This window comes from Mustelus asterias, chromosome 13, assembly GCF_964213995.1.
Source record: "Mustelus asterias chromosome 13, sMusAst1.hap1.1, whole genome shotgun sequence".
NCBI lineage: Eukaryota > Metazoa > Chordata > Chondrichthyes > Carcharhiniformes > Triakidae > Mustelus > Mustelus asterias.
This window is the reverse complement of record NC_135813.1, coordinates 2,410,555-2,432,906: the sequence shown is the minus strand read 5'-3', so window position 1 is coordinate 2,432,906 and position 22,352 is coordinate 2,410,555. Positions and strand designations below refer to the sequence as shown.

Genomic DNA, 22,352 nt, shown 5'->3' with positions numbered 1-22,352 from the left:
GGAGGTCACAGTAAGAAGTTTAACAACACCAGGTTAAAGTCCAACAGGTTTATTTGGTAGCAAAAGCCACAAGCTTTCGGAGCCTTAAAGCTAAAGTTTAAGGCTCCGAAAGCTAGTGGCTTTTGCTACCAAATAAACTTGTTGGACTTTAACCTGGTGTTGTTAAACTTTTTATTGTGTTTACCTCAGTCCAACGCCGGCATCTCCACATCATGACTACAGGGGAGGTCCCAGAGGATTGGAGAATAGCCAATGTTGTTCCTTTGTTTAAGAAGGTTAGCAAGAATAATCCAGGTAATTACAGGCCGGTGAGCCTTACATCAGTGGTAGGGAAATTATTGGAGAGGATTCTTCGAGACAGGCTTTATTCCCACTTGGAAATAAGTGGACGTATTAGTGAGAGGCAACATGGTTTTGTGAAGGGGAGGTCTTGTCTCACGAACTTGATCAAGTTTTTCGAGGAAGTAACAAAGATGATTGATGAGGGTAGGGCAGTGGATGTTGTCTACATGGACTTCAGTAAGGCCTTTGACAAGGTCCCTCATGGCAGACTGGTGCAGAAGGTGAAGTCGCATGGGATCAGAGGTGAGCTGGCAAGGTGGATACAGAACTGGCTGGGTCAAAGAAGACAGAGGGTAGCAGTCGAAGGGTGCGTTTCTGAATGGAGGGCTGTGACAAGTGGCGTTCCTCAGGGATCAATGCTGGGACTTTTGTTGTTTGTAATATATATAAATGATTTGGAGGAAAATGTAACTGGATTGATTAGTAAGTTTGCGGACGACACAAAGGTTGGTGGATTTGTGGATAGCGATGAGGACCATCAGAGGATACAGCAGGTGAGTCTAACCTCAGTGGTTGGTAAGTTGATGGAGAGGATCCTGAGAGACAGGATTTATGATCATCTAGAGAAGTTTAGTATGATCAAAAGTAGTCAGCACGGCTTTGTCAAGGGCAGGTCGTGCCTTACGAGCCTGGTTGAGTTCTTTGAAAATGTGACCAAACACATTGACGAAGGAAGAGCGGTGGATGTGGTCTATATGGACTTCAGCAAGGCGTTCGATAAGGTCCCCCATGCAAGACTTCTTGAGAAAGTGAGAGGGCATGGGATCCAAGGGGCTGTTGCCTTGTGGATCCAGAACTGGCTTGCCTGCAGATGGCAGAGAGTGGCTGTGGAGGGGTCTTTCTCTGCATGGAGGTCAGTGACCAGTGGAGTGCCCCAGGGATCTGTTCTGGGACCCTTGCTGTTTGTCATTTTCATAAATGACCTGGATGAGGAAGTGGAGGGATGGGTTGGTAAGTTTGCTGACGACACCAAGGTAGGTGGTGTTGTGGATAGTTTGGAGGGATGTCAGAAGTTGCAGCGAGACATAGATAGAATGCAAGACTGGGCGGAGAAGTGGCAGATGGACTTCAACCCGGATAAGTGTGTGGTGATCCATTTTGGCAGATCCAATGGGATGAAGCAGCAGTATAATATGAAGGGTACCATTCTTAGCAGTGTAGAGGATCAGAAGGACCTTGGGGTCCGGGTCCATAGGACTCTTAAATCGGCCTCGCTGGTGGAGGATGCGGTCAAGAAGGCGTACGGCGTACTGGCCTTCATTAATCGAGGGATTGAGTTTAGGAGTCGGGAGATAATGCTGCAGCTTTATAGGACCCTGGTTAGACCCCACTTGGAGTACTGCGCGCAGTTCTGGTCACCTCATTACAGGAAAGATGTTGAAGCCATTGAAAGGGTGCAGAGGAGATTTACAAGGATGTTGCCTGGATTGGGGGGCATGCCTTATGAGGATAGGTTGAGGGAGCTTGGTCTCTTCTCCCTGGAGAGACGAAGGATGAGAGGTGACCTGATAGAGGTTTACAAGATGTTGAGAGGTCTGGATAGGGTAGACTCTCAGAGGCTATTTCCAAGGGCTGAAATGGTTGCTACGAGAGGACACAGGTTTAAGGTGCTGGGGGGTAGGTACAGAGGAGATGTCAGGGGTACGTTTTTCACTCAGAGGGTGGTGGGTGAGTGGAATCGGCTGACGTCGGTGGTGGTGGAGGCAAACTCGTTGGGGTCTTTTAAGAGACTTCTGGATGAGTACATGGGATTTAATGGGATTGAGGGCTATAGATAGGCCTAGAGGTGGGGATGTGATCGGCGCAACTTGTGGGCCGAAGGGCCTGTTTGTGCTGTGGCTTTCTATGTTCTATGTTCTATGATATAGATCAGTTGGAGACTTGGACGGAGAGATGGCAGATGGAGTTTAATCCAGACAAATGTGAGGTAATGCATTTTGGAAGGTCTAATACAGATAGGAAATATACAGTAAATGGCAGAACCCTCAAGAGTATCGCTAGGCAAAGGGATCTGGGTGTACAGGTACACAGGTCACTGAAAGTGGCAATGCAGGTGGAGAAGGTAGTCAAGAAGGCATACGGCATGCTTGCCTTCATCAGCCGGAATATTAAAAATTGGCAAGTCATGTTGCAGCTTTATAGAACCTTAGTTAGGCCGCACTTGGAATATAGTGTTCAATTCTGGTCGCCACACTACCAGAAGGATGTGGAGACTTTGGAGAGGGTACAGAAAAGATTTACCAGGATGTTGCCTGGTATGGAGGGCATTAGCTATGAGGAGAGGTTGGAGAAACTTGGTTTGTTCTCACTGGAGCGACGGAGGTTGAGGGGCGACCTGATAGAAGTCTACAAGATTATGAGAGGTATGGACAGAGTGGATAGTCAGAAGCTTTTTCCCAGGGTGAAAGTCAATTACTAGGGGGAACAGGTCTAAGGTGCGAGGGGCAAGGTTTAAAGGAGATGTATGAGGCAGATTTTTTACACAGAGATTAGTGGGTGCCTGGAACTCGTTGCCGGGGGAGGTAGTGACCTTTAAGGGGCGTCTTGACAAGTACATGAATAGGATGGGAATAGAGGGATATGGTCCCCGAAAGGGTAGGGGTTTTAGTTCAGTCGGGCAGCATGGTCGGTGCAGCCTTGGAGGGCCGAAGGGCCTGTTCCTGTGCTGTAATTTTCTTTGTTCTTTGTTCTTTACTTGTGGTTATTTTTCAAAAATCTTTGGACTCTGGACTGGATCCTACAGATTGGAGGGTAGCTAATGTGAGCCCACTATTCAAAAAAGGGAGGTAGAGAGAAAACAGGGAACTATAGACCAGTGAGCCTAACGTCGGTACTGGGGAAGTTGCGAGAGCCCATTATCAAGGATTTCATAACTCAGCATTTGCAAGGCAGTGGTATAATCAGACAAAGTCAGCATGGATTTACAAAAGGGAAATCATGCTTGAGAATCTATTGGAATTCTTTGAGGATTTAACTCGTAGAGTTGACCGAGGAGAACCAGTAGATGTGGTTTATTTAGACCGTCAGAGGGCTTTCAACAAGGAATCACATAATACACGACGATGTAAAGTTAAAGCACATGGGATTGCAGGTAATGTCTTGAGATGGATAGAAAGCTGGTTAGCAGATAGGAAGCAAAAATAGGTCTTTTTCTGATTGGCAGGCAGTGACTAGTGGGATTGGAAGAGGGAACTAAATGTATTATCTCCATGTTTGCAGATGATACAAAGTTGGGTGGGAGGGTGAGCTGTGAGGAGGATGCAGAGATGCGTCAGTGCCGTTTGGACAGGCTGAGTATGTGAGCATCTGCATGGCAGGTGCAGTATAATATGGATAAATGTGACGTTATCAACTTTGGTAGCAATAATAGGAAGACAGATTATTACTTAAATGGGTGTAAATTGAGAGAGGTGGATACTCAGCGAGACCTTAGTGTCCTCGTGCATCAGTCACTGAAAGTAAGCGTGCGCAGGTACAGCAGGCAGTAAAGAAGGCAAATGGTATGTTGGCCTTCATAGCGAGAGGATTTGAGTTCTGGGAAAAGGGATGTTTTGCTGTGATTGTGTAGGGCATTGGTGAGACCACACTTGGAGTATTGTGTGCAGTTTTGGTGTCCTTATCTGAGGAATGATGTCCTTGCTATAGAGGGACTACAGCGAAGGTTTACCAGGCTGATTCCTGGGATGGCAGGTCTGTCATGTGAGGAGGAACTAAATCAGTTAGGATTATATTTACTGGAGTTTAGAAGAATGAGAGGGGATCTCATAGAAACTTATAAAATTCTAACAGGGTTCGACAGGGTGGATTCAGAAAGAATGTTCCCAATGATGGGGGAATCCAGAACTGGGGATCATAGTTTGAGGATAAGGGGTAAACCTTTTAGAACTGAGGGGAGGAGAAATTTCTTCACCCAGAGGGTGGTGAATGTGTGGAATTCACTCCCACAGAAAGTGGTTGAGTCCAATTCGTTGTCTGATTTCAAGAAGAAATTAGATATAGCTCTGGGGGCTAAAGGGATCAAGGGATATGGGGGGGAAGAGGGGGATCAGGATATTGATGATCAGCCATGATCAAAATGAATAGCGGAGCAGGCCTGAAGGGCCGAATGGCCTACTCCTGCTTCTAGTTTCTATGTTTGAGTGACTGGAGGCCGTATCCAGTGGTGTACCACAAGGTTCAGTTCTAGGACGCTTATTGTTTGTTATATACATAAATGAAATAGATGAAAATGTGTGGGAATGACAAGTTTGCAGATGGTTTGATTGGTCGGATGGTTAATAGTGAGGAAGACGGTTGTTGTTTTTATTAATTCCTGGGACACGGGCCTCACCGGCTGGTCAGCGTTTATCACCCATCACTAGCTGCCCTTGGAGGGCAGTTGAGAGTCAACCACTTTGATTTGATTTATTATTGTCACGTGTATTGGATACAGTGAAAAGTGTTGTTTCTTGCACGCTATACAGACAAAACATACTGTTCATAGAGTACATGGGGAGAGGGAAAGGAGAGAGTGCAGAATGTAGTGTTACAGTCACAGCTAGAGCGTAGAGAAAGATCAGCTTAATGCAAGGTAGGTCCATTCAGAAGTCTGATGGCAACATGAGAGAAACTGTTCTTGACTCCGGTGGTATGTGATCTTAGACTTTTGTATCATTTTCCCGATGGAAGAAGGTGGAAGTGGGTGTGCATGGGGTCCTGTGCTGGCTGCTTTTCCAAGGCAGCGGGAAGTGTAGTTGGAGTCAACAGATGGGAGGCTGATTTGCGTGATGGACTGGACCATGTTCACAACCCTTTGTAGTTTCTTGTGGCCTTGGTCAGAGTAGGAGCTGAGGCTCTTGAGTCACATGTAGGCCAGACCGGGTAAGGACGGCAGAACTCCTTCCCTAAAGGACATTAGTGAACCAGATGGGTTTTTCCGACAATTGACAATATTTTCATGGTCATAGTAGATTCTTATTTCCAGATTTATTTTTTTGAATTCAAATTCCACCATCTGCTGTGGCGGGATTCAAACTCACGTCCCCAGAACATTAGCTGGGTTTCTGGATTAATAGTCTAGCGATAATCCCACTAGGCCATCGCCTTTCCAGATCATAGGCTACAGGAAGATGGACAGAACAGTGGCAGATGGTATTTAACAGGGTTGGTCAGATGGGCAGAACAATAGCAGTTGGCATTTAACCCTGATAAGTGCGAGATGATGCATTTTGCAAGAAGTAACAAGACAAGTGAGTATTTAATGAATGGCAGGACATTGGAAGCTCAAAGGAACAGATGGATCTTAGGGTACTTATTCATAGATCCCTGAAGGTGATAGAGCAGGCAAATAGGATAGCTAAGAAGGCATATGGGACACCTGCTTTTATCAGTCATATTTTAGACTATAAGAGCAAGGAGGTAATGTTGGAGCTGTACAGAACGTTGGTTAGGCCACAGCTGGGGTACTGTGCGTAGTTCTGGTTACTTCACGAGAGAAAAGATGTGATTGCATTAGAGGGGGTACGTAGGATATTGCCTGGGATGGAGCGTTTGAGCTATAAGAAGGAACTGGATAGGCTTGGATTGTTTTCTCTAGAGCAGAGAAGGCTGAGGGGGGGACATGATTGAGGTATATGGACAAGGTGAAAAGGAAGCAGCTGTTCCCCTTGGTTGAGGGGTCAATCACGAGGGAGCATAGTTTTAGGGCAAGGGGAACGAGATTCAGAGGGGATTTGAGAAAATAAAATTCACTCAGAGAGTGATGGGAATCTGGAATGCGCTGCCTGGGAAGGTAGTGGAGGCCGGAAACCTTACAACCGTTAAAAAGTATTTGGATGAGCATTTGAAATATCATAACATCTGTGGGGAACATGGGACCAGTGCTGGAAAATGGGATTAGTGCGACTTTAGTGGTAGTTATTGTTGGTGCAGACTCGATGAGCCGAAGGGCCTTTTCTGCACTGTACCACTCTATAACTCCATGACATCCCTCTGTATCTCTTGCCCAAAACCTGAAATCTGTGTCGCCTTGTCCTTGTACCACCAACTAATGGAAACAGTTTCTCTTTACCTGTTTTATCTAAATCTGTCATAATCATCTATGCCTCAATCAATTTTCTCCCCAATTTCCTTTCTACCAAAGAGAAAAACCCTAACTTCTGCAAACTAACCATCTGGGTTTCTTTTTATGGTAACTGGGGGAGGGGGCGAGTTAGCTAGATGGCTATTGTGCACTTCAGAATAATACCAGTAGCATGGGTTTGATTCCCATTCCAGCTGATATAGATTTGGTACCTGCCTCCTTACCCTTCCCGAGAGCCAAGAAAACAGCTCAGGGATGAAGCACCGGCAGACAATGATCCAAGGACTTGCCTTCAAGCAGAGCACATGTGACATGACTTTTATATTAACAGCCATTCTATTCTTATGTTCTCTTTGCCAATCTTATTTTCCTCTTCACTTCCTCTCTCAAACTAACTGTATTCGGCCTAGTTCTTACTACAAGAATTTGCCTGACTTCATGATGTTATCTATCTCATTCATCATTGAAGGGGTCCCCAACTTTGGTTCCCTTGCTTATCACCATTGTTGGAATGTACCCAGCCTGAATCTGAAACATCTCCTTAAAGATCACCTGTTATTCTGTTACATTTCTTCCTGTTGGTATCTTCTCTTGTCCGATTGAGGTTAGTCCTTTTTCACATTCTACCCTGGATTGTTCCTTGCTCTTCTCCATTACTAATGTAATAAGACAATGATTACTCTTACCCAAGTGTTCCCCCTCAGATGTTTGATTTAATTGTCCCATCTTATTTCCCAGGACCTAAACCAACAATGCCTCACAATGCATATTTCACTACCACTATATTATCATGTTCCAGCTAACAATGGACAAACACAGTTTATAAAACACTTTCCTTATATACACCGACACAGGAGCAGTGTGGGGGAACCTTAGTCTGTGGAACTTTTTCAAGGAACAAATACTGTGTGTCCTTGATAGGTATGTCCCTGTCAGGCAGGGAGGAAATGGCCGAGTGAGGGAACCATGGTTCACAAAAGAGGTGGAATGTCTTGTAAAAAGGAAGAAGGAAGCTTATGTAGGGATGAGGAAACGAGGTTCAGATGGTTCGATTGAGGGTTACAAGTTAGCAAGGAATGAGCTGCAAAAGGGGCTGAGGAGAGCTAGGAGGGGGCATGAGAAGTCCTTGGCGGGTCAGATCAAGGAAAACCCCAAGGCTTTTTACTCTTATGTGAGGAATAAAAGAATGACCAGGGTGAGGTTAGGGCCGGTCAAGGACAGTAGTGGGAACTTGTGTATGGAGTCAGTAGAGATAGGAGAGGTGATGAATGAATACTTTTCTTCAGTGTTCACAAAGGAGAGGGGCCATGTTTTTGAGGAAGAGAAGGTGTTACAGGCTAATAGGCTGGAGGAAGTAGATGTTCGGAGGGAGGATGTACTAGCAGTTTTGAATAAACTGAAGGTCGATAAGTCCCCTGGGCCTGATGAAATATATTCTAGGATTCTTTGGGAGGCAAGGGATGAGATTGCAGAGCCTTTGGCTTTGATCTTTGGGTCCTCACTGTCCACGGGGATGGTGCCAGAGGATTGGAGAGTGGCGAATGTTGTTCCTCTGTTTAAGAAAGGGAATAGAAATTACCCTGGTAATTATAGGCCGGTTAGTCTTACTTCGGTGGTTGGTAAGTTGATGGAAAAGGTCCTTAGGGATTGGATTTACGATCATTTAGAAAGATGCGGATTAATCCGGGATAGTCAGCACGGATTCGTGAAGGGCAAGTCGTGCCTCAAAAATTTGATAGAATTTTTTGAGGAGGTAACTAAGTGTGTTGATGAAGGTAGGGCAGTTGATGTCATATACATGGATTTTAATAAGGCATTTGATAAGGTCCCCCATGGTCGGCTTATGATGAAAGTAAGGAGGTGTGGGATAGAGGGAACGTTGGCCGATTGGATAGGTAACTGGCTATCTGATCGAAGACAGAGGGTGGTGGTGGATGGAAAATTTTCGGACTGGAGGCAGGTTGCTAGCGGAGTGCCACAGGGATCAGTGCTTGGTCCTCTGCTCTTTGTGATTTTTATTAATGACTTAGAGGAGGGGGCTGAAGGGTGGATCAGTAAATTTGCTGATGACACCAAGATTGGTGGAGTAGTGGATGAGGTGGAGGGGTGTTGTAGGCTGCAAAGAGACATAGATAGGATGCAAAGCTGGGCTGAAAAATGGCAGATGGAGTTTAACCCTGATAAATGTGAGGTGATTCATTTTGGTAGGACAAATTTAAATGTGGATTACAGGGTCAAAGGTAGGGTTCTGAAGACTGTGGAGGAACAGAGAGATCTTGGGGTCCATATCCACAGATCTCTGAAGGTTGCCACTCAAGTGGATAGAGCTATGAAGAAGGCCTAAAGTGTGTTAGCTTTCATTAACACGGGGTTGGAGTTTAAGAGCCATGGGGTTATGCTGCAACTGTACAGGACCTTGGTGAGACCACATTTGGAATATTGTGTGCAGTTCTGGTCACCTCACTATAAGAAGGATGTGGAAGCGCTGGAAAGAGTGCAGAGGAGATTTACCAGGATGCTGCCTAGTTTGGAGGGTAGGTCTTATAAGGAAAGGTTGAGGGAGTTAGGGCTGTTCTCTCTGGAGTGGAGGAGGTTGAGGGGAGACTTAATAGAGGTTTATAAAATGATGAAGGGGATAGATAGAGTGAACGTTCAAAGACTATTTCCTCGGGTGGATGGAGCTATTACAAGGGGGCATAACTATAGGGTTCATGGTGGGAGATATAGGAAGGATGTCCGAGGTAGCTTCTTTACGCAGAGAGTGGTTGGGGTGTGGAATGGACTGCCTGCAGTGATAGTGGAGTCAGACACTTTAGGAACATTTAAGCGGTTATTGGATAGGCACATGGAGCACACCAGGATGATAGGGAGTGGGATAGCTTGATCTTGGTTTCAGATAAAGCTCGGCACAACATCGTGGGCCGAAGGGCCTGTACTGTGCTGTACTGTTCTATGTTCTATGTATCTAACCTGTACTGAACCTGCCCTGAAAGTGTTTGACGGGGACAGTGTAGAGGGAGCTGTATCTAACCCCATTCTGTACCTGTCCTGGCACTGTTTGATGGGGACAGTGAGGAGAAAGCTTTACTCTGTATGTAACTGTCCAAATACTTTTTAAAAGACAAAATTGTACCCTCCTCTACTACTGCCTCTGGCCGCTCGTTCCAGACACTCACACTCACGCCCCTCTGGACCCTTTGGTATCTCTCCCCTCTCACCTTAAACCTATGCCCTCTGGTTTTAGACTCCCCTACCTTTGGGAAAAGATGTTGACTATCTACCTTATCAATGCCCCTCATTATTTTATATACCTCGATAACATCACCCCTAAGCTTCCTACGCTCCTGGGAAAAAAGTCCCAGCCTATTCAGCCTCTCCTTATAACTCAAACCATCAAGTCCCAGTAGCATCCTAGTAAATCTTTTCTGCACTCTTTCTTGTTTAATAACATCCTTTCTATAATAGCGTGACCAGAACTGTACACAGTATTCCAAGTGTGGCCTCACTAATGTCTTGTACAACCTCAACAAGACGTCCCAACTCCTGTATTCAATGTTCTAACCAGTGAAACCAAGCATGCTGAATGCCTTCTTCACCACTCTGTCCACCTGTGACTCCACTTTCAAGAAGCTGTGCACCTGTACTCCTAGATCCATTTGTTCTATAACTCGCCCCAACGCCCTACCATTAACTGAGTAGATCCTGCCCCGATTCGATCTACCAAAATGCATCACCTCACATTTACGTAAATTGAACTCCATCTGCCATTCATCAGCCCACTGGCCCAATTGATCAAAATCCCATTGCAATCCTAGATAACCTTCTTCACTGTCCACTCTGCCACCAATCTTGGTGTCATCTGAAAACTTACTAACCATGCCCATAAATTCTCATCCAAATCATTAATATAAATAACAAATAACCGGACCCAGCACTGATCCCTGAGGCACACCGCTGGTCACAGGCCTCCAGTTTGAAAAACAACCCTCTACAACCGCCCTCTGTCTTCTGTCATCGAGCCAATTTTATATCCAATTGGCTATCCCACCCTGGATCCCGTGAGATTTAACCTTATACAATAAGGTACCATGCGGTACCTTGTCAAAAGCCTTGCTAAAGTCCTTGGAGACAACGTCCTGGAAGTGTTTGATGGGGACAGTGTAGAGGGAGCTTCACTCTGTATGTAACTCCATGCTATACCTGTCCTGGGAGTGTTTGATGGACACAGTGTAGAGGGAGCTTCACTCTGTATGTAACTCCATGCTGTACCTGTCCTGGGAGTGTTTGATGGACACAGTGTAGAGGGAGTTTCACTCTGTATGTAACTCCATGCTGTACCTGTCCTGGGAGTGTTTGATGGACACAGTGTAGAGGGAACTTCACTCTGTATCTAACGCTATGCTTTTTGTTAATTCTTGGGTTGTGCGTGTCACTGGCTTGGCTGGCATTTATTGCCCATCCTCAATTGTCCTTGGGAAGGTGATGGTGAGCCGTCTTCTTGATCCACTGCAGTTCATCTGGCATCAGTATGTCTACAGTGCTGTTAGGGAGGGAGCTTTAAGATTGTTTTGACAGAACATTGGAGACACAGGCTTTGTGGCCTGGTGTTCATTCAATTTAGAATGTTCGAACTGCTAGTTTTTTTCTGAATAAATTTTCAAACAATTTTTTAGAAATTGTTTGCCTTTCCACAGAAGCATCTGGAATACTGATTGGGAAGGCTAATGGAATTCAGATAATCATGAAGACCTTGAGAACTTACATTGACAACAGCCATATCTGCATTCCCTGCTGTGGTGCTTTATCGGGTCTTATGCTCAACCGTGAGTCTTTGTCCTGTTAACTGTTATTTGAGATAGGAGTGGATGCTAGATAAGTATGAGGGAGATTTAATTACATCACCGCTGATCTCTATTCAACTCCCATTTACCTCTCTTCATTCTATAATTCTTACCAAAGAAGATCATCAACATCTGTTTTGCAATCTTTATTGGACGGCCCCCAGCCTCAGCAGCGTTTTGGGGGAGAAAGTTTCAGATTTCCCTTTGTGTGAAGAGGTGCTTCCTCACATCACCCATGAACCACCTCTGGCTCTAATTTTAAGGTTCTGCCCCCATCAGAGGAAATAGTTTCTCTCTATCTACCCTTCTGAATTCTTGAACAATTTGAATATCTCAGTTAGATAACCCCTTATTGATCTACACACAAGAGAATACAAACTTAGTCTGTGTAATCTGTCCTTGCGATTTAATCCTTTGGTTCCAGTATAAATCCGCAGAATCTGCACTGCACCCCCATCAAGGCAATATGTCATTCCTTTTTTAAAATTCATTCTTGGAATGTGGGGCTTGCTGACAAGGCTAGAATTTATTGCCGCTCCCTAATTGCTGTTTGAGAAGCTTCAAGTGATTTGGGTTATTAAGGACCCTTAGAGAACACCCATTAATCCATTAAGGTATTTTATGACAGTCTTTGGTTCCATTTGACCCTGGTGAGATCCTCTCTCATCCAGCTGAAATTCACTTTCTTTCAAATTAGAAGTTCTACTTTAGATTGTTCCTTCATCTTGTCCAAAACCGCATGATATGATGATCATTCTTACCCAAGTGTTCCCCCAGAGACACCTGGTTTACTTGCCCACCTCATTCCCCAGCACCAAATCCAGCAACGCTCCTTCCTAGTTGGACTGAGAACATGCTGGTCGAAGAAATTCTCCGGAACACATTTCCACCTTGCTGCCTAATGTTAATGCTCCCTCTCGGCTCCAGTCCCCCCACTGCTCCACCCCAAAACTCCTTCAGGGCCACTCCCTTTATCTCCAGGCACTCTGGATGATGACTGGATAATCCGTTTCTTAGTGATGCTCATTGATGGATAATATTGGCCAAGATATTAATGGTATGTTAAATGTATTTTTGAGGTTAAGGATATACACGTGGAGGGCATTGATTGATAAAGTACTTTGATCAGACTGTCTGCCCCTCATCTGTGGTTATGTTTGTGGCCGGTCGTCTCCCTGGCGAATCGGTGCAGACCCAAAGGCTTGAATAGCTTCTTTCTGCGGGGATTCTATGGGATCAGCCCCAGAATGTCATTTTAATTTTAATTCGATAAGCTTCCTTCAAAAGTACATGTTTTTTTTGTTCTGGTGCCCCTTTAAGGGACTGTCCATTTAATTAGTTTATTTTGTTAGTTTGATAAAGGAAGACCTCTGGGACTCTGGATGTTGGTTCGGGAGAAAGCATTTGAAATGTTGCATTCTGTAAATAATTCTAGTCTGAAGTAAAATATTGCCTTCTGGTTTCCTACTTCACCAGTGGCTTCGGAATGAATTAACACAAGATACTGAAGAGAACTTTGACCTGGGAGGACAGACAGCAATCCCTCACAGGAACTTATCACCAGAAGGAGGCTATTTAGCCCCTCAAGCCTGTCCCATCATTCAGTGAGATCATGGTTGATCTGCAGTCTAACTTCACATGTCCTCCACTGTCCCATATTCCTCTAATTTTAACAACAGAAATATGTCCATTTTAGATGTAAAACTAACAACAGATCTAGCATCATTGCTGTTTGCAGAAGCATTCCAAACTTCTACCACCCTTTATTGCTTGGAAATGTTTTTTAATTTCCTTCCTGAAGGGTCAGGTTCTAATGTTTTGACTACCACACTGTGTCAGCCTGGACCTCGTGCTTGTGGCTCTAGCATGGGGGTTGAACACTTGATATTTTGACTCTGAGGTGAGAGTGCTACCATGGCTGGTACCCCATCAGCAGAGAGGGGCTCAGCGGCTGCAAACATGCTCTCACCTCAGGCAGTCAGAGCTGGTCAGAGAGGAGTCCACTGTGTAACTTTGTTCCTCTTGGTGCACTTCCTTTAGAGGAAAATGCGCAAATCGCAAAGTTGGAAGATTCACTGCAGGTTGTTCTGCAGGTCCTGGAGAAGCACATCCAGAATGGTGACGTGGTAAATGCAGCCAGCGCAGCTGTGTGGGCCTTGTCCGTACATGGTGAGTGCAAGAAACCAGTCACAACGCGGCATGTAAATATATGTAACAAACATAAATTAGTACAGACTTGTCTAACCTTTTTGCGTGGGGGCCACATTTCTCACTCAAGGCCGATAAGCAAATTTCAAAAAGGTAATGTTTGGCACAACACTAAACATGAATTTTTAAAAAAACCTTGAGGAATGAAAAGAAAACTTGCTGAGCAAAATAACAAAATATGTAATAAATAAAGATGAGAATTAGAGTATAATAGGGTAAGAGTGTGTGTTTTCAGCTCACTCCCAGACTTGGTGCTCCAGTCACCCTGGGATAGAACATAGAACAGTACAGCACAGAACAGGCCCTTCGGCCCACGATGTTGTGCCAAGCTTTATCTGAAACCAAGATCAAGCTATCCCACTCCCTATCATCCTGGTGTGCTCCATGTGCCTATCCAATAACCGCTTAAATGTTCCTAAAGTTTCTGACTCCACTATCACTGCAGGCAGTCCATTCCACACCCCAACCACTCTCTGCGTAAAGAACCTACCTCTGATATCCTTCCGATATCTCCCACCACGAACCCTATAGTTATGCCCCTTGTAATAGCTCCATCCACCCGAGGAAATAGTCTTTGAACGTTCACTCTATCTATCCCCTTCATCATTTTATAAACTTCTATTAAGTCTCCTCTCAGCCTCCTCCGCTCCAGAGAGAACAGCCCTAGCTCCCTCAACCTTTCCTCATAGGACCTACCCTCCAAACCAGGCAGCATCCTGGTAAATCTCCTCTGCACTCTTTCCAGCGCTTCCACATCCTTCTTATAGTGAGTTGACCAGAACTGCACACAATATTCCAAATGTGGTCTCACCAAGGTCCTGTACAGTTGCAGCATAACCCCACGGCTCTTAAACTCCAACCCCCTGTTAATAAAAGCTAACACACTATAGGCCTTCTTCACAGCTCTATCCACTTGAGTGGCAACCTTTAGAGATCTGTGGATATGGACCCCAAGATCGCTCTGTTCCTCCACAGTCTTCAGAACCCTACCTTTGACCCTGTAATCCACATTTAAATTAGTCCTACCAAAATGAATCACCTCACATTTATCAGGGTTAAACTCCATCTGCCATTTTTCAGCCCAGCTTTGCATCCTACCTATGTCTCTTTGCAGCCTACAACAGCCCTCCACCTCATCCACTACTCCACCAATCTTGGTGTCATCAGCAAATTTACTGATCCACCCTTCAGCCCCCTCCTCTAAGTCATTAATAAAAATCACAAATAGCAGAGGACCAGGCACTGATCCCTGTGGCACTCCGCTAGCAACCTGCCTCCAGTCCGAAAATTTTCCATCCGCCACCACCCTCTGTCTTCGATCAGATAGCCAGTTACCTATCCAATCGGCCAGCTTTCCCTCTATCCCACACCTCCTTACTTTCATCATAAGCCGACCATGGGGGACCTTATCAAATTCACTCTATCTATACCCATCATAATTTTATACACCTCTATCAAATCTCCCCTCATTCCTCTACGCTCCAGGGAATAAAGTCCTAACCTATTCAACCTTTCTATTATTCTATTAATCTCTGCACAGTGTTCGGCAATGTGTCTCAGTCCATGTGTACGCAGCCTCTGGATGTCTCAGTCTGCGTGTCCGCATATCCACCACGTGTCCCAGTCTGTGTGCATAAACCTATGTATTTAAGACTGTATGCATAAACCGTGTCTCGGTCCGTGTGTGCACATACCCATGTGTTTTCTGTGTTTGCAGCAACTCACTGCATGTCTCTAACTGCAGTGGACATAGCAGCTGCATATCAGCCCAATCATGCAGCCTCTGCATCTTGCCAGTTTGCATGACTCAGTGGTACGGTGATTTGTGCACTGATATGCTGATGTTCTCTTCGCAGAGTACCTGAATGATGAGCAATTAGAGGATATCACTCTGCTTTTAATTGAAGCATTTGAACTCCACCTGCGAAAGGAAACCATTGTAAAAAATATCTGCTTTGCTCTAACCAGCTTAATTCGAATGTCAGGTACGAGTTAGAGATCAGCTCTTGATTCAGTGGGTACAGGTTAAAACTCATGACAGGAGCTTGCGGGTGATAGTGTTCCCCTGCATCCACTGCCCTTGCCCTTCTAGAGGGTAGAGGTTATGGGTTTGGAAGGAGCTGTTGAAGGAGTCTTGTAGATAGTACTCACTACTGCTACTGTGGTGGAGGAAGTGATGTTTGTGGATGGGATGCCAATCAAGCAGCTTTGTCCTGGATGGTGTTGAGCTTCTTGAGTGTTGTTGGAGCTGCTCCCATCCAGGCAAGTGGGGAATATTCCATCACACCCGACTTGTGCCTTGTACAATGTGGACAGGCTTTGGTGAATCAGGAGGTGAATTACTCACCGCAGGATTTTCAGCCTATGACCTGCTCTATATGCCTAGTTCACTTCAATTTCTGGTCAATGCTAACCCCCAGAATGCTGATAAAGATGGTGATGGCATTGAATATCATGGGGTGATGGTCAGATTCTCTCTTGTTGGAGGTGGTCATTGCCTGGCATTTGTGTGGTGCGAATGTTCATATAAGTTTAAGATTTTTTTATTAGTGTCACAAGTAGACTAACATTAACACTGCAATGAAGTTACTGTGAAAATCCCCTAGTCACCACACTCCGGCGCCTGTTTGGGTACACTGAGGGAGAATTTAGCATGGCCAATGCACCTAACCAGCACGTCTTTCGGACTGTGGGAGGAAACCAACGCAGACACAGGGAGAACGTGCAGACCCCAAACAGACAGTGACTCAAACCGGGAATCGAACCCAGGTCCCTGGCATTGTGAGGCATCAGTGCTAACCACTGTGTTACCATTGTCAGCCCAAGCTGAATGTTGTGCAGGTCTTGCTGCATTTGAACATGGACTGCATCAGTATCTGAGTAATGGAACTGAATGCAATCATTAATGAACTCTGCAGAAGGGGGGTAATCCCCTCACTAACCACTGTGCCACCCGTGCATGGGCAGCATAGTGGCACAGTGGTTAGCATTGCTGCCTCACAGCGCCAGGGGCCTGGGTTCGATTCCCAGCTTGGGTGGCTGTCTGTGTGGAGTTTGAACATTCTCCCCGCGTTTGCATGGGTTCCCTCCAGGTGCTCCAGTTTTCTCCCACAGTCTGAAAGACATGCTGGTTAGGGTGCATTGACCCGAACAGGTGCCGGAATGTGGTGACTAGAGGAATTTCACAGTAACTTCATTGCATTGTTAATGTAAGCCTACTTGTGACTAATAAATAAATGTTACTTTAATTGGCGATCGAGGAGGGAAGGAACTCTGCAGGCGGGGCAATGTCTGTGGGTGGGGAGGGGGTGGTGGTGTCTGTGGAGTTATGGGGGTGTTCGGAGGGAGTGGGCGGCAGGGATCTTCCAGTACTGGGAGATCAGGGCACCTGCGCAGTGCCATAAGATTGCAGTTTCAAACTCTCCAAAAAAACGAGTCTGACACTCTACTGTTTCCTTGCTTGTTTGGCACTTAGATTTTTTTGAAAAATTTCAACATGAATGTGGATGGAGGAGGTGGTATGCTGACATAAACCAAGAGATGATGTGGAGATGCCGGCGTTGGACTGGGGTGAACACAGTAAGAGTTTTAACAACACCAGGTTAAAGTCCAACAGGTTTATTTGGTAGCAAATACCATTAGCTTTCGGAGTGCTGCTCCTTCGTCAGATGGAGTGGAAATGACATTTCCACTCCATCTGACGAAGGAGCAGCGCTCCAAAAGCTAATTGGTTTGCTACCAAATAAACCTGTTGGACTTCAACCTGGTGTTGTTAAAACTCTTACTGTATAAACCAAGAGAGTCAGTGACAAGGGAATGAGGGATCTGACACCTAGCCTGTCTTTTTTTCCAATCTAACCAGCTTACATTCTCTCCCTTTCAGAGCTCGTGGCATTCCGAATCCTGGTGCCAGAGTATGATCGAGATGGGCTGGCCCTGATCATTGAGAGTTACCATAAACATTTCACTGACCCTGAGGTGGTGCAGGATATCTGCATGGTGTTTCTAGAGATGGTGCAGTACGGTGAGTTCTCACCTATAGATTGTGGAGGGCAATATAGTGGGAAAAGAGGTGTGGAGAAGAGAATGGGGTGGGAGAGAGGGGAGGGTATTCGGCAAGATAGTTAGAGGGGAGAGTGGACATCTAAGGGGAAAAGTGAGGTGGAAGAGGAGTATAGGGGAGAGAGATGGGGGAAAAGGAGACAGAGCGAGAGGAGAGAGAAAGAATGGATGAGATGGAGAGAGAATGGGAGAGAAGGAGAGATGGGGGGGGATAGAGCAGTTGGTTTACATGGACTTCAGTAAGACCTTTGACAAGGTTTCACATGGAAGGCTGGTCCAAAAGGTTAGAGCCCGTGGGATCCAAGGCAAGTTGGTAAATGGGATCCAAAATTGGCTTGTTAATAGGAGGCAGAGGGTGATGGCGGAGGGTTGCTTTTGTGATTGGAAACCTGTGACCAATGGTGTACCACAGGGATCAGGCCTGGGATCCTTGCTGCTTGTTATATACATTAATGAATGGGGTGTAAATATAGAAGTTATAATTAGTAAGATTGCAGATGACATGAAAGTTGGTTTGTTACTAGTGAGGAAAATAGTCTCAGGCTGCAGATTGATATTGATCAGCTGGTAAGTTGGGCAGAGGAATGGCGGGTGGGATTTAATACTGATAAGTGTGAGATGATGTATTTTGGGAGGTCTAATAAGGGTAGGAGATACACAATGAACTGTAGGTCCCTACAGAGTATTGAGGAGCAAAGGGACCTTGATGTACAAGTCCGTAGTTCCCTGAAGGTGGCAGCACTGGTAGATTGGGTGGTGAAGAAGGCATATGGAATGGTTGCCTTCATTAGCTGGGGCATAGAATATCAGAGCAGGGAGGTCTTGGTACAACTTTATAAAACATTGGTTAAGTCACAGATGGAGTATTGTTTGCAGTTCTGGTCGCCACACTATCGGACGTACATGATTACACTTGAGAGGTTGCAGAGGAGATTCACCTGGGATGGAAAGTTTCAGCTATGAAGAGAGACTGGAAAGGCTGGGTTTGTTTTCCCTGGAGCAGTGGAGGCTGAGGGGGGATCTAATAGAAGTAAACACACGAGAGGCCTAGATAGGGTGGATCATAAGAATCTTTTCCCAATGACGGAGGTGTCTCAGACCAGAGGGCATAGAACAAAGAACAGCACAGGAACAGGCCCTTCAGCCCACCAAGCCTGCGCTGACACATGATGCCTTTCTAAACTAAACATCTTTTATCTCTACACAGTCCATTATCTCTCTACTCCCTGCCTTTTGATGTATCTGTCAGGATGCCTCTTAACGTTGCTATTGTATCTGCTTCTACCACCTCCTCTGCCAGTGCATTCCCGGCACTTACCACCCTCTATGTAAAAAACTTGCCTTTCCCATCTCTTTTAAACTTTCCCCCTTTTACCTTAAACCTATATCCCCTAGTAATTGACATTTCTACCCTGGGAAAAAGACTCCGACTATTCATTCTATCCATGCCTCTCACCATTTTGTGAACTTCGATCAGGTCACCCCTCAGCCATCCGATATTCAAGTGAAAACAAACCAAGTTTGTCCAATCTCTCCTCATAGCTAATACCCTCCAGACCAGGCAACATCCTGGTAAACTTTTACAGTACCCACTCCAAACCCTTCTGGTAGTGTGGTGACCAGAACAGTATGGAATATTCCAAATGTGGCCTAACTAAAGTTTTCTCCAGCTGCAACATGACTTGCCAGTTTTTATACTCTGTGCCCTGACCGATGCAGGCAAGCAAGCCGTACGCCTTCTTGACCACTTGTGCTGCAACCTTCAGAGAACTGGATCTGGCATGCCTAGATCCCCCTGTATGTTAATGCTTCTAAGGGTTCTGCCATTTACTGTATACTTCCCTCCTGCATTAGACCATTCAAAATGCATCACCTCGCATTTGTCCGGATTAAATGCCACAGGTTTAGGGTGAGGAGTAAGTGACTTAGAGGGGATCTGAGGAAATGTTTTATTACTCAGAGGGTGATGGGAATATAGAATGCCCTGCCTAAGAGAATGGTGAAAGCAGGACACTCGCAACATTTAAGAAGCATCTGGGCAAGCGCTAAAATCGCCAAGGCATAGTAGGCTATGGTCCAAGTGCTAGTAAATGGGATTAGTATAGATTGATATTTGATGGTAAGCATAGACATGGTGGGCTGATGGGCCTGTTTCTGTGCTGCCTGACTATGACTCTAAAGGAGGGAGAGTGGGGGAGAAGGAGGGAGAGTGGGTGTGAAGGAGGGAGAGAGTGAGGGAAGAAGCAGAGAGAGTGGGAGAGAAGGAGAGAGAGTGTAGGGAAAGAAGGAGAGTGGGAGGAGGAGATCGAGTAGAGGGATGGAGAGGGGTCGTAGGGGACGGAGGAGAGTGGGGTCAAGAAGGTGAATGTTTGAGGCAGGAGGAGTGTGAGGTAGGGAATAAGAAAGTGAATAAGGGGAGGGAAGTTGATGCTATAGAAATGTCTTTTCATTAATTGATAAAGTTGCTTCCTGTTGGTACTGTTGCTGTTTCAGAGGATGTGTTGCCTGAGTTGATCTCCCAAAAACTAGATGTGACACTGAATGCAATCAAAATCAAATTTGCATCAAACGAGGTGAGTGGAATGTGTGAGAATTTGCCTTCAATCCCATATTCCAGAGCAGCCCGGATAGGCTGGAATCACCATTGAGCTCAGACACAGGGAATGCAGTTATCCCTACCCTAAATTTGTGATTGGAACGTACTTGCCTGAAAGGGCAGTGGAAGCAGATTCAAAAATAACTTTAAAATACTTGCAAAGGAGAAAGTGCAGGGCTGTGGGGTAGAGCTGGGGGTAGCTAACTGGATAACTCTTTCAGACAGCCAGCAGAGGACATGCAGCACAGATTTCCTGGAATGATACCAGAGTTAAAAGGGTTAAATGATAATGACAAGTTGCACAGACCTGAAACCTCTCAGATGTAGAAATTTAAAGGGTTATCTAATGGAGAGGTATAAAAGATTCAGTAGTTTTAAAGTTTATTTATTAATGTCACAAGTAGGCTTACATTAGGGTAGAGAGAAACTATTTCTTCTGTTGTATTGGGGGGGGGATGGGGTTTGGTGGTGGTGGTTAAGAATCCAGAACAAAGGGAGCAGAACTTTAACATTACAGCCTCACCGTTCAGTGTGCTGTCAGGAAGCACTTCCTCACTCAAAGGGAATGAACTCTCACCCAAGAGGTTGCTAAAGCTGGGGCACAAGCTATTCAAAATGTGTGGATTTTTACTGGGCAATGTTGTTAGGGGATACCGAGCAGCATCGATTAATGGAATTAATACAAAAACAAACTACTGCAGATGTTAGATAGCTGAAATAAAAAAACAGAAGACATTGGAAATACTCAACAGGCCAGGCAGCTTATGTGGAGAGAGAAAAAATGTGTTTCAGGTCGATGAAAGGTCCATTACCTGAAATGTTAACACTGTTTCTCTCTCCACAGACACTGCCACAGCTGCTGAGTATTTCCAGCATTTTCTGTTTTTAATTGAGATTCAGATCAGCACTGATGTAAGAGAATGATGAGGCAGACTTCAGGGGCTAAAGTGGCCTCCTCTTATTCCAATGAATAGCCTGTCGACACATGGTGTGGTGAGGACAGGATCAGGAATAGTTAGAGTAATCTTTAGCACTAACATCAAAAGGAGGAAGTTGAGGAAAAGTTGTGAGAGACGCAGATGGAGAGGGGGGGAGAGAGAAAAAGGAACAAATCATACCACACTGACACTCTCGCTCTCCCTTCAGGACATTGTCACTTTGGTGGATGCTACACTTTCAAAACTGCAGGCAGCAGACTCAAACCCGCAGGATGAAGAAGTCGAGAACACCAGTGCCTCTGTTGAATTTAAAATTGAGCTTTGATTAAACCAATGAATGGGACCTCGGAATTGTCAGTACTGATTAACCTCTTCTTGCCCATCACCGATCGTCAGTCACTCGAGCAGCAGAAAAGCTGCTGTCTGAGCTGTGCTCAGTCTGGTCACCACCAAACACACAGCAATTCAATTCAGCACTGGTGACCATCACAACCCATGCTGCACAGTAACTCTAATCCCTCTGAAAGTTCACACTGATTTGGCGAGATCCTGAAAGCTTACTTTCCCTCCTCGTCGTTATTTTGTAAACAGGTCCATTTGACGGCTTCAAACAGAAGCTGGAAAAGATCCAAGACAAAAAGTCCTGGGTTCAAATCAAAGTAAGAAGTTTAACAACACCAGGTTAAAGTCCAACAGGTTTATTTGGTAGCAAAAGCCACACAAGCTTTCGGAGCTCTAAGCCCCTTCTTCAGGTGAAGAAGGGGCTTAGAGCTTCGAAAGCTTGTGTGGCTTTTGCTACCAAATAAACCTGTTGGACTTTAACCTGGTGTTGTTAAACTTCTTACTGTGTTTACCCCAGTCCAACGCCGGCATCTCCACTTCAAATCAAAGACCAGAAACCCGAGACCATGATCCAATCTGACACTCTCGGTGGCAGTGCTGAGAGTATCAACTCTGAGGGAGTGTCACACTGTCAGAGGGTCAGTACCAAGAGGGCGCTGCTCTGTCGGAGGGTCAGCACTGAGAGACTGCTTTACTATTCGAGGATCAGTACTGAGGGAGTGCCGCACTGTCAGAGGGACAATACTGAGGGAGAGATGCACTGTCAGAGGGACAATACTGAGGGAGTGCCACACTGTCAGAGGGTCAGTACTGAGGGAGTGCCACATTGTCAGAGGGTGAGAATTGAGGGAATGCCGCACTGTCAGAGGATCAGTACTGAGGGAGAGCCGCACTGTCAGAGGATCAGTACTGAGGGAGTGCCACAATGTCAGAGGGTCAGTACTGAGGGAGTGCTGCACTGT

General features: G+C 45.5%; 1 protein-coding gene across 1 annotated transcript in view; it reads left to right on the top strand.

Annotated features, from left to right (window-relative positions):
• LOC144503038 (serine/threonine kinase-like domain-containing protein STKLD1) overlaps positions 1–21,373 on the top strand; it is a 61,431-nt gene extending 40,058 nt beyond the window's left edge. Inside the window, exons 12-17 of the mRNA XM_078227539.1 lie at positions 11,077–11,226; positions 13,285–13,413; positions 15,309–15,437; positions 17,336–17,476; positions 20,008–20,087; positions 21,257–21,373. Of these exons, the coding sequence (XP_078083665.1) occupies positions 11,077–11,226; positions 13,285–13,413; positions 15,309–15,437; positions 17,336–17,476; positions 20,008–20,087; positions 21,257–21,373 (746 nt within the window). The remainder of the gene's footprint in view (positions 1–11,076; positions 11,227–13,284; positions 13,414–15,308; positions 15,438–17,335; positions 17,477–20,007; positions 20,088–21,256) is intronic.
• The last annotated feature ends 979 nt before the right edge of the window (positions 21,374–22,352 follow it).